Source organism: Aquarana catesbeiana, linkage group LG10 (genome assembly GCF_042186555.1).
Source record: "Aquarana catesbeiana isolate 2022-GZ linkage group LG10, ASM4218655v1, whole genome shotgun sequence".
Classification (NCBI taxonomy): domain Eukaryota; kingdom Metazoa; phylum Chordata; class Amphibia; order Anura; family Ranidae; genus Aquarana; species Aquarana catesbeiana.
The window spans coordinates 41,379,957-41,392,872 of NC_133333.1; the positions used below are offsets into that span (position 1 = coordinate 41,379,957).

General features: G+C 43.1%; 1 protein-coding gene across 3 annotated transcripts in view; it reads right to left on the minus strand.

Moving 5' to 3' along the window:
- Positions 1-316: 316 nt before the first annotated feature.
- Positions 317-12,916, minus strand: part of LOC141110622 (uncharacterized) — a 138,028-nt gene continuing 125,428 nt past the window's right edge. For all 3 annotated transcript variants that reach the window (XM_073602065.1, XM_073602064.1, XM_073602066.1), the window contains exons 2-5: positions 12,270-12,389; positions 9,148-9,300; positions 3,921-4,073; positions 317-633 (exon numbers count right to left, since the gene is read on the minus strand). In XM_073602065.1, the coding sequence (XP_073458166.1) occupies positions 455-633; positions 3,921-4,073; positions 9,148-9,300; positions 12,270-12,389 (605 nt within the window). In that variant the 3' untranslated portion in view covers positions 317-454. The remainder of the gene's footprint in view (positions 634-3,920; positions 4,074-9,147; positions 9,301-12,269; positions 12,390-12,916) is intronic.

Below are 12,916 nucleotides of genomic sequence, written 5' to 3' on the forward strand. Positions count from 1 at the left end.
TCTTTTTACATATTCTAATGGATAGATAGAGGGCAGATGGGCCTGGAGGTAGCCCAATCCTCAAAGGCACAGGGGTGCACTGAACACCCAGTATATAGCACAATGGCAGCAAAGATGTCCAGTGTGTCCCCTCATCAATATTCCTGGAGACCTGGTTCCTCCAAGGCAAAAAGGTTGAGAAAAGCTACTGCGGGAATTAATTCTTCATGACACATCATTAAGGCAATGGCATTGTGCAGTGTATTGCATATACCAATTACTGTGTGTAATAATGACAAATGTAAATTGTCTTTGAAAAAACAAAGTAACACTGATGATGAGTTAAAGATTTTATTAACATGCATTTATCACATCTACTGTTTGATACATCTCAATGCTGTTTTCAGTTGTCATTGTTTCTAAAGCAACCAAAGCTTATGACGTTTTACACATGCATCAAAGTCCTAACATAAGATCAAGCTTGGCTTGCAGCTGCGTTGGTTGTTTTTTTTCTAGCAGGAACAACTGGTATTGCAGGGGTACACGTCTTCTCTACTGCTTCTAATTGCTTTGCTCCGACTACAACTGCAAGCCCTATTTTACAACCACCTTCTGTAAAGCAGGCTTGCATTGACATTGGTACTTCCTTACCATCTGCAAATCAAGATAAGATTTTATTTTTACCAAATACTTCTAAATAGGGTACAGTGAATAATGTTGCTAAACTTGATTTGCTCTGAACCTTGTCACCCTAAGACAGGTAATTTGTTACTTGAAGGATCCCCGGGTAAAAATAGGAGAAAACCGAAAAAGGAAAATAATGCAACCACCACATCTAAGGATTAGTAAGCTGCAATATTTTTCATTTTTGTTTTAGGATTTGGTTGTTCCAAGCTGGAACTACATCAAGGTGGGCAGGGGCAGACCCTTAAATTATAGTAAGGAGATCTGACTGATGGAATCTTCATTGGGTGAAAAAATATAGGGTGAATTAACCCACTAGAAATGATTGCTTTGGAGGGATTTGTACCTCTAAAACATGGGGAATTCCTTACATGATTGGACGGTTCAAGTGACTTGAGACAGAGGAGACAGGAGGGATCATTCCCTTTTCCTATCACATACAGTATGTAGAATTCTAAAATCCAGATAGGGATAAAAGAGGATGAAAAGGGAAGGCTCATTTGTTTGATAGCAAAAATGTGTTCCTGATTGCTTGATTTTTAAAAAAAATGTAGTTTCTATGTAAAATATTGTACATATGCAGTCTAAACTATATACAGGGTTCATTTAATATTTATTTCATTTAAGTAGGCAAAGGAACTCTGTGTTGCAAACTCTCTGTTGTTAAAGTAAAGGGGGTCTTCGGAGCCTTATACCATTCTTATGGTCAATGAACCTTAAAGTGAATCAAAATGTATGGCAAGGAGTACATCGCTCCATATAAAGTATCTCACAAAAGTGAGTACACCCCTCACATTTTTGTAAATATTTTATTATATCTTTTCATGTGACAACACTGAAGAAATGACACTTTGCTACAATGTAAAGTAGTGAGCGTACAGCTTGTATAACAGTGTACATTTTCTGTGCCCTCAAAATAACTCAACACACCATTAATGTCTAAACCGCTGGCAACAAAAGTGAGTACACCCCTAAGTGAAAATGTCCAAATTGGGCCCAAAGTGTCAATATTTTGTGTGGCCACCATTATTTTCCAGCACTGCCTTAACCCTCTTGGGCCTGGAGTTCACCAGAGCTTCACAGGTTGCCAAGTCCTCTTCCACTCCTCCATGACGACATCACGGAGCTGGTGGATGTTAGAGACCTTGCGCTCCTCTACCTTCAATTTAAGGATGCCCCACAGATGTTCAATAGGGTTCAGGTCTGGAGACATGCTTGGCCAGTCCATCACCTTTACCCTCAGCTTCTTTAGCAAGGCAGTGGTCGTCTTGGAGGTGTGTTTGGGGTTGTTACCATGTTGGAATACTGCCCTGCGGCCCAGTCTCCGAAGGGAGGGGATTATGCTTGGCTTTAGTATGTCACAGTACATGTTGGCATTCATGGTTCCCTCAATGAACTGAAGCTCCCCAGTGCTGGCAGCACTCATGCAGCCCCAGACCATGACATGCTTGACTGTAGGCAAGACACACTTGTCTTTGTACTCCTCACCTGGTTGCCAACACACACGCTTGACACCAGCTGAATCAAATACATTTATCTTGGTCTCATCAGACCACAGGACATTGTTCCAGTAATCCATGTCCTTAGTCTGCTTGTCTGCAGCAAACTACAGGCTTTCTTGTGCATTATCTTTAGAAGAGGCTTCCTTCTGGGATGACAGCCATAGACACCAATTTAATGCAGTGTGCGGCGTATGGTCTAAGCACTGACAGGCTGACCCCCCACCCTTTCAACCTCAGCAGCAATGCTGGCAGCACTCATACGTCTATTTTCCAAAGACAACCTCTGGATATGACACTGAGCACATGCACTCAACTTCTTTGGTCGACTGTGGCGAGGCCTGTTCTGAGTGGAACCTGTCCTGTTAAACTGCTGTATGGTCTTGGTCACCGTGCTGCAGCTCAGTTTCGGGGTCTTGGCAATCTTGTTATAGACTTAGGCCATCTTTATGTAGAGCAACAATTCTATTTTTTAAATACTCAGTGTTCTTTGCCATGAGGTGCCACGTTGAACTTTCAGTGACCAGTATCTGAGATTGAGAGCGATAACACCAAACTTAACACACCTGCTCCTCATTCACACCAGAGACCTTGTAACACTAACAAGTCACATGACTCTAGGGAGGGAAAATTGCAAATTTGGCCCATTTTCACTTAGTGGTGTACTCACTTTGGTTTCCAGTGGTTTAGACATTAATGGCACAGTACATGTTGGCATTCATGGTTCCCTCAAGGAACTGTAGCTCCCCAGTGTCGGCAGTACTCATCCAGCCACAGAGCATGACACTCCCACCACCATGCTTGACTGTAGGCAAGACACTTATCTCTGTACTCCTCACCTGGTTGCCGCCACACACAATTGACACCATCTGAACCAAATAAGTTTATCTTGGTCTCATCAGACCACAGGTCAAGGTTCCAGAAATCCATGTCCTTAGTCTACTTGTCTTCAGCAAATTTTTTGTGGGCTTTCTTGTGCATCATCTTTAGGAGAGGCTTCCTTCTGGGACAACATCCATGCAGACCAATTTGATGCAGTGTGCAACGTATGGTCTGAGCACTCACAGGCTGGCCCCCCCACCCCTTCAAACTCTGCAGCTTTGCTGGCAGCACTTATACGTCTATTTCCCAAAGACAACCTCTGGATATGACGCTGAGGACGTGCACTCAACTTCTTTGGTCGACCATGGCGAGGCCTGTTCTGAGTGAAACCTGTCCTGTTAAACCACTGTATTGTCTTGGCCACCGTGCTGCAGCTCATTTTCAGGGTCCTGGCAATCTTCTTATAGCCTAGGCCATCTTTATGTAGAAAGAACATTCTTTTTTTCAGATCCTCTGAGTTCTTTGCCATGAGGTGCCACGTTGAACTTCCAGTGACCAGTATGAGAGAGTGAGAGCAATGACACCAAATTTAACATACCTTCTCCCCATTCACACCTGGGACCTTGTAACACTAATGAGTCACATGAAATCGGGGAGGGAACATGGCTACTTGGGCCCAATTTGGACATTTTCACTTGGTGTACTCACTTTTGTTGCCAGCGGTTTAGACATTAATGGCTGTGTGTTGAGTTATTTTGAGGGGACAGCAAATTTACACTGTTATACAAGCTGTACACTCACTACTTTACATTGCAGCAAAGTGTCATTTCTTCAGTGTTATCACATGAAAAGATGTAATAAAATATTTACAAAAATGTTGTGCGATACTGTTTATGTGGTAATCACAAAAGAATCATAATTGCGATAGATACATACCGGACAGCTGAACAAGTGACCTATACGTCAAACACTCAAATTCGTTCCCACGGCACAATACCATTCCTTCGCTTTTGCAGCCATCAGTAGATGTATTCACATAGCAGCTTGGACACATGAAGTTGTTTAGTGGCATTTTATCATGACATTGTTCTGGAAAATAAAAATAAATGAATACATTTGCTATCTATCTATGTACATACCTGGGAACTTTCCAAGTGAGTTTTGGGTGGAGAAAGTTGACCTGCACAGAATTCTCACCTTAAACCCGATAGAACACTTTTGGAATGAATTAAAGCGGAGACTGCGAGCCAGGCCTTCTCATCCACATCAGTGCCTGACCTCACAAATGTGCTTCTGGAAGAATGGTCAAACGTTTCCATAGACACACTCCTAAACCTTGTAGACAGCCATCCAAGAAGAGGTATAGCTGCAAAAGGTGGGCCAACTCAGTATTGAATTCTACAGACTAAGACTGGGATGCCATTAAAATTGATGTGCATGTAAAGGCAGGTGTCCCAATACTTTTGGTAAAATAGTGTGTGTGTGTGTGTGTGTGTGTACATATATATATATATATATATATATATGTATATATATATATATATATATATATATATATATATTATATTTCGTAGGAAGAACTTCCGAGACTGGCCCTGTGCTCACCTTTAACTGCTGTCACTTTCAAATACAGAAGCCAGTATAGGAAGTTTTCTGCAATAAGCTCTTCCTCTACCCGTTTCTGTGTTCACAAGTGACATAGCAGCATCTTTTCTGGTGACTTACACAGAACCCTCTCTGCCCTGCACCAGTGGCTGCCATCCATAGGGGCGCACGGGCGACACCCATTCCCCCCCCAGGCAGTCACAAAATAAGTAAATAAATCATTTTTAAAAAAGGACCTTTAAAAAAAAACGTCCTTAAGTGCACCATGGGAAGTGCAACGTCTATGCAATCACCAGATTGCAGACAAGACGCTTCATTTGCAGGGTTTTAACCTGCCTTGTGGCGCAATCCATTGCGCCGGAATATTTCCGCCCATAGTATCACTATGGGTGCATTGTTCTTGTTTGGCACCACCCTAGGACATGGGCAGTGCTTTCCCTCCGAGTTACGATATCACTTTCGGTTTCCCTGGCCAGTGATAAACCGGAAATGATGTCAGCAGCTCAGTGGAATGCGCGGCCCGAACTGAGCTTTTTATTCACAGCCCTCCCTCCTCTCTACACTGACACTTCCATCCCAGTCTGAAGCATGGGCAGCTATGGTTGGCAGGCTAGCCTTGCAGGATGTCCCTGAGTTGCTGGACATGAAGAAGGGTGACAGGGTGCTGGACAGTTCCGACTCAGGACTCCCCCAAAGTCCTTGTCCCAGCAACTGACTCAGCCCAGCAACAGCAGACAAGTCCTCTGATAGGGAGGTGTCCGGGCAGACAGTGCCTGTGGTGATTACAGTCCTGTCTATGTATTACAGGTTATTGGGCTGTCACATAAGAGCCTTTATAGATATAACCTCATGGACTCTAGGGGGCACAAGGTGTACAAGGGCACACTGTGTTCCAGCAATGTGATGTTCATTGATGATGTGATCATTGGTGATCAGTAATGAGATGATGATCAGTGATGCAATGTAATGATAATCAATGATGTGAACAGTGATGATCAGTATGCTGTGATTCTGGGCTATATACTCTGCTGTGATTCTGGGCTGTATACTCTGCTGTGAGTCTGGGGCTGTATGCTCTGCTGTGAGTCTGGGCTGTATACTCTGTCCTGTGATTCTGGGGTTGTATACTTTGTCATGTGATGCTGAGCTGTATACTGCTGACACTATAGGTGGAAGCAAGTGGATTACAGGGGATGGAGTGGGTGGATGCTATAGGGGTGGGGCTTATAAATGGGAGGGGTCAAAAAGGAGGGGCGAGTCTGGTGCCCCAACATCCTAAAACGTCACCATCCGCCACTGCCCTGCACATCCCTATAATATCAGAGGAGGAGGTGAGGAAATTTACACAGCCATACAATTCTAGTGGCAGTGGACATCTCCACTCCTTCTCTAGTTATAGTTGCTCTTCTGCAACAGCCTCTTTCTCTGCCATTCTGTAGGAGGAGGAATTTTTGGGGTGGGGGATTAGCTCTGTCAGGCGAAGGTCATTTGTGGTTGTACAGTTGTTGTCTGTATGTTACCTACTTTCTGTATGATACACACCCTTGATAAGAATCTGGTATGTATTTGGGGGTGTGGGCCCCACCTCATTTGGTAGCAGATGCAGTTTGCTTATCTACCGTCAGATGACTCTGTTGCAATTTTGGTATGGTAAGGGAAAAGTTATAAGCAGGTGTTAGCTCCCTTTTAGAGAAATCCCTCCCTAGGGATGCCAAGATTTAGACCTACACTGAGATGAGCTAAGGGGCCCTTTGCGGGCTGAATTTCCAGGTGAGGTGGTATAGATCAGGGTTTTTCAACCAGGGTGCCGCGGACAGATCCCGATCTGATCGCTACTCTGTGTTAACTCCCATGTAGTGCGACTCTGCAAGGAGAGAGGGAGCACAGCCCGCATGGCTCTCTCCTGCAACTATACAGTATGTACTATTGTCAGCAAAGCAGAAAGCTGTGCGTGCCGCCAGCCTGCGTCCTACCAACCGATGACTTCTCATCAGCAGGGAAGATGGCTAAAAGATGTGTACTTGTACTCTGCACTGAAATAACTGCTAAAGAATGTTTAACCTTTCACATTGCATTCTGCTCTGAAGATTCTGATAGTATGTCAAATGTGAAATGGCATGGGAAATAATGTGAAGATGTGAAGGTGCAGTAAAGTGCTGAAAATGCATTCATGTGTGGAAATTCCTTTATTAAGTGTTAGTCACAGGGCTAGGAATTTGTGTGTGGGCCTCTAACCAGGAGACATATGGTGGCTACAAAAGCAGTTGAATGAGTGTTCTAATCAAAAGTAGAAGAGGAGTGGGACTGGTACAACTTGGTGCCAACATCTGACCATACTATCAGAATCTTTAGTGTAGAACGCCATGTGAAAGGTTAAACATTCTTTAACAGTTATTTAAGTGCAGAGCACAATTATACATCTTTTAGCCATCTTCCCTCTTGCCTCTCCTCCTTGGCAGCACCAAAGCATTGGGACCACTTCCCTATGTAACTTTGCCCAGCAGAAAATTCTCCCTGATGACATCCATTCTCAAGCTTCCACCGTTACTCTTAACTCCTACACATTATTTATAAAACAAAGGAAGCTTGCAGGGAAGCTTGAAATAACGACATTGTAATGGCTTTTTTTTCTTTTCGTTCGTAAAATATCAGTTTTGCTATATTACTTTGTTCACAAATGCATCACTTGCCTGTCGGGTTTAGGGGCATTTTTAATGTTGCACTCTCAGCAATATTAAAGTCACTGCTCTGCAAAATTGTATTTGCAATGGTGAAAGTCCCCTGGGCCAGTGCCCCATGCACTTCTTTTGCCAATCCACTGGCTATTAGCCTTAAATTGGAGAAAATTGATTTGACAGATTCAGCTCTTATTGACTTCAATGTGGTTTAGACTCGGCACCAGAACTTTTAATATGTTTGGCCACACCTCTGCAAACTGTGGATGCAGATGAAACAAGGAAGAAGAGGTGGGTCTGGTGGCCCACCTTTATACTGCAGTTCAGGGAAGGCCATAGCAGAGTTTATAGTGCTCCATGGAGAGTGTAGTAGAGGGAATTAATGCTGCAGAGTGGAGCCAGTCTCATCTGGTTGGTTTTGGGCTGGTGGGTGGGTCAGGCTCAGTATTGCCACCTTTACTTCAAGCCAAACCCGAACACTTTAGCCTGGGACACACTGCTGCTCCTAAATTCAAATTTAGGAGCTTTTGCCTTTTTTTTATGACGGGGTGTCCATGCACACATAGGCTTTTGCCAGAGTTTAGGAGCAGCAGAATTTAGAGGCAGTGAAATTTTCCTCTTCCGAATGCAATTCTTCTGCTGATTCTTAAAGCTTTTGGGCATAAAAAAACTCCAAACACTGCTAGGGACTTATTCATTTCAATGGCCAGAATAAATTACAATTCCAGCCAATGAAATAAATAAACACCCAAACACCAAATGGTGATAAACCCACCTAAACTGGTTGAAAAAATGCAGCTTAGGTGAATTTTTAATTTTTTAAACCAGTGTGCATTAAGCCTTATTCTGGTGCAGCAGTATGGGGAGTTCAACTTCCAGGCAGACCTTGTGTGATGACACCTGCCTGGTCCTGCACACATGTCCTGCTCTCAGGCTACTATTGGATGTATACCATGTAAAACCGCCTGCATCTTGCCACCTCTTGGAGTTTGGCATCTGTGCATCCAAGCAACCACTACCTACAATGTTTACAGTCAACGGATGCTGAGCATTACAGAGAGCTGGAGAACTGAGCCCAGCCAGTAATGAGCTGACTTGAAAAGCCAACATTGCTGACTTGACTATGGCAAGTTCCCAGGTATGTCTTTCTGTCTGTTGGTATTTCTTCACCTAGTTGTCCTCCGCTTATAACCTCCAGTGGTGGATGTTGATGGAATAGGGTCCTGTATAGGAAAACAGTTTGGCGCACCTTTTGAACTTCAGTTTTAGATGCAATCTTGTTTTAGGTCAGGCTACCTGGCTAATGCTAATACTCTTGCTTGCTAGTGATTAATTCAACTGAAGAAGCTCTATCTAGGTTCACCTAGCTTCAAACAGAAAATCCTTTGCATGCACTTATCTGTATAAACTGCTCAGCATAGTACTTCATGGGTAACAATTCATCACTTTCCCTGTAGTGATGTAGACTTCGTCCTTGAAGATGATGAATACTTTAGTTTTACATAAAGTGATGAAGGGTCCAGATTGTGGAGATGAGCTTTCTTTTTTTATCTTAGTGACTGTTGTTGTTGGAAAGTGGAGGAAATCCAATATGTTGCCACCAGAACGGGAAATCATCCAATAAAAGTGCCTGTTTTGGTAACAACTGTTTAAGAAGAGATTTTCCTTTTTGTGTCTTCTGGACAGGAAGTGAAGGGAAATCCTAATGGCACACAGATGGTAAATAAAATTGCCTACTCTACCCAAAATGACAAAAATGGGCTTTAAATACTTTCAAACTTACAGTTGCTTGCTGAATTACTGCACTTCTTTTTTGCTTCAAAAAATAGGAGGAAGACAATGAAACTATAATTATTTTCACAGACAAGGATAAATAAACTCACCCTTATACTTCATTTCGGCGTTACTGTTCTCTCCTTCCCTACATTCACCACTGACTCGGACGCTTAAGCCATGGTTTGTAGATATGGAGAAGCAATTATCACACATTATATCCGTTGCACACGTTTTTTTCACACTATTATAAATCACATTGCCTGAAAAAGATATCACAAAGCATGAAAGTGAACATTTGTCTTACAAGAAATGACTGGTGGGACAAAAACTGGCATTGGATAAGGTAAGTATTAGATATGTGCACACTGAAATATTTCGTCCAAAAAATAAATTTATTTAGTTACTCCCGAAATTCGTTTTTAATTATTTTGTTTTTCGTTAAAAATTGCATGCGTCCGAAAATCCAAATTGAGGTCGAATCTGTCATTGAAGGCTTATGATGTCTGTCGAATGTTCAAAGCAGATTCGACGGAGCAGCTAAACTGTACGACGCCGTATAGTTTACCTGCTCCGTCGAATCTTCTTAGAACTTTCAACAGACACCATAAGCCAAAGTAGGTGTGTACTTAGTTCTAGCTATTTTACTGCTCCTCCTCTTTGGTTACAATCAGCCAATAACATTCATCATCATCATTATTTTTATTTATCTTTTCTCCCCTACGTCGAATCTTCTCTCCCCTACGTTGAATCTTTCTCCCCTACGTCAAATCTTTTCTCTCTATGTAGAATAATCTTGGACTAATAGAGTTAAGGTTAGGCACATTCGACCACAGGTTTGATGGACACAGATTGTTATTGTCATCATCATGTCGAATCTCCCATCTATATCGAACTGTTGTAGCAACGAAAACGAAAATAAAGCATTTGTTTATGTCGGATCTTTCGTTTTTCGGATTCTGCACTTTCGTTATCGTTTGTTAAAACGATAACGAAAATACCTGAAATTCGGACGAAAATGCATTCGGACGAAAACGAATGCACCTGTCTAGTAAGTATGCAAGTGTTAAATCTGATTTTGGGATATAGTTATGGGTTAGGTCAATCTAAAGTTGGCTATACACTGTTAGTATTTTTTTAGCCTGAACAAAGGATGGGATTCCCCTGAAGGAATGCCCCCCTGTCGGGACATTGTGCTGTTGCCAAAATACACTGATCAGCGGCTGTAGCCACTGATTGAAAAACATTTTCCAGCTTAGTGGTTAGAGTGAAGGTCAAAGTTAGGGTTTATGGGGATAACTGTTAGGTTAAACATTAGGGGATGGTTAACTTGTAACAGTTGATTGTTAGGGTTAGGTTTAGTAACACAATGGGATTGATTTATGAAAACTGGAGAATGTACAATCCAGTGCAGCTGTACATGGTAGCCAATTAACTTCTAACATCAGCTTGTTCAATTAAGCTTTGACAAAAAAAAAACAGAAGAGATGCTGCCTTCTATATAACAGCAACTCTCCCACCCAGTGGCAGCTTGTGCTCAATTTTTTTGGGAGGGACGGCAAACAAACCCCCCGCCAGGTCTGCACTCACCCGATATACGGTCATGGCTTCCCTGGCTTCTCCTTCCAGCTAATCTGGTTTTAAGGCCTGCCTCCTGTTCTGATTGGCACAGTTGTGCATGGTAGCCTATTAAGTTCTAACATTAGTTTGTTCAATTAAGCTTTGACAAAAAAAACCTGGAAGCTGATTCATTTCTATGCAGAACTTCACCAGATTTTGCACTCTCCAGTTTTAGTAAATCAACCCCAATAGGTTTGAGGTAAGAGCTAAGCAGGATCAGGTTCATTGATAAGTGTTAAGTTTAAGGGCTAAGTGTAGTTAAGTTTGTGTGGGTAAGGGAGCTTAGTTAAGTGTTAAGGAATCCTTCCGAATGTTTAAGTCCAAAAACTTTCCTTTACCTTCCCTCACTGATCTGAATCCTCCTACATTTTGTGGATCACATGCCCCCCATACCCAGATACAGCACTATGCTCACGATGGGAGGGTTTCAACAACACAGGCAGTGCTGTCAATATAAAAAGCAATGGACAGGACTAGGTGTGGCCAGGTGATGATTGACAAGCTACAGGCTTGTGCCTCATCAGGGACAATGGTGTTAGCCACACCCAGGGCTGCTGTGAGAAACCACGAGGGCCCATACAGCCAATCTGTCAGCCCCCTCATCCCAAATAAAGACAGTTTACTATCAGTTATGAATGAACACAGTGAGTGATCACTACCGATCACTCATTGTGTTCATTAAGGAAAGGAGGGGGCCCGGTAAACATGACATATTTACCGGACCCTCCATCCTGAGGGATCCTATGGTGTCCCTGCATCTGCTAGTTTGAAGGAGGAGAGGGAGGCAGATGGCACGGTGGTGGTGGCAGGGGTACACAGGGGGGCCTGGGCAGCAGGAGGAAATGTTTGGTGTCCAAGGAGAGTGCTTGGTGCGGCAGGGGGGCGATTACTGGAACCCATCCCTTGCAAGGCTCACACTGCAGCAGCCAAAAGCTGGTGGGAGGGAGAGGAGAAGAAGTCAGCTTTCAGCTGCTGCAGAGAGATCCATACAGGGGATCAGTTCTAATAATTGACAGTATTAACAAAAATTAGCTTACAAAAGTAAACAAGTTGCAGCAGTATGAAAACAAGAACTGATATAATAGCAGAGTATAGGCCTTTTTAAAGCCCTGGGGGCCAAGTGGTCCTGGGAAGATTCCCGCAAGAGCGGGGTATCCTCTAGGCCCACCAATATACATACAATGGTACAATTTGTAGCCTATACAAATCTAGGAAGAGGAGATGGATCAGAAACCAGGAAGAAGATAGGCAGAAAAGTGGTGTTAGGGAAGGAAGAATGCGCTCCTGAGGAGTAGAGAGCCAGGGAGGGGATGAGGAAAGCTAGAGAGGAAAGGAGGCCAGGGGTTAGAGGCCTAGAGAGGTTAGAGGCCTGACCTCACAAATGCACTTCTGGAAGAATGGTCAAACATTCCCATAGACACACTCCTAAACCTTGTGGACATCCTTCCCAAAAGAGTTGAAGCTGTTATAGCTGCAAAGGGTGGGCCAACTCAATATTGAACCCTATGAGCTATAACTGGGATGCCATTAAAGTTTGTGTGCGTGTAAAGGTAGGTGTCCCAATACTTTTGGTAACATAGTATATATCAGCATGCAGTTCCCCCATACTTACTGATATTGTAGTACTCTGACAGCATCATGCACTTGGTTCCATCACATTCTGTATCCTTTTCTGTGCCGCATTCAGTTGAATCAATATTCCAACACCTTTTGCACATGGTTTTGAGATGCCCTAAAATACAAAAAGACAACATGATGGAATTAAAGTGAAAAATCTGTGAATTTCCCATTCAGGGCAAAGTTATCAGTTCAGCTAACTGTTGTTTCTCCTCATCTAACTATTACCTCCCTCCTTTTGTCCCTCTGGCTGCTTTGGAAGATGACAGCTGGTGGTGTCCATGGCACTGCATGGACCTGGTATAGCACAGAGTGTCAGGAAAGGGCGGGTGGCAACATATTTCAGGAGCACAGCCCCCTTTGCCAAACCTGCCCAAAGGAGAATATGCCAGCTTATAAGCACAGCTTCAGTGAAAGGAACAGAGTGGGGAGAGCACTGCAAGTGGGACCTAAAGTGTCACTAAACCCACATCATAAAAAACTATCAATGTATCAGTGTATTACATGCTGTTCATAGTCACTCAGTCACCATGAGATTCACTTTCTTTATTCTGCAAAAAAAAAAAAAAAATGGTTGATTCTGCTGCTCTCTATCTCCCCCTTCTGTTCAAGTCCCCAATTCTGCTAGGGATTTTGCAGAGC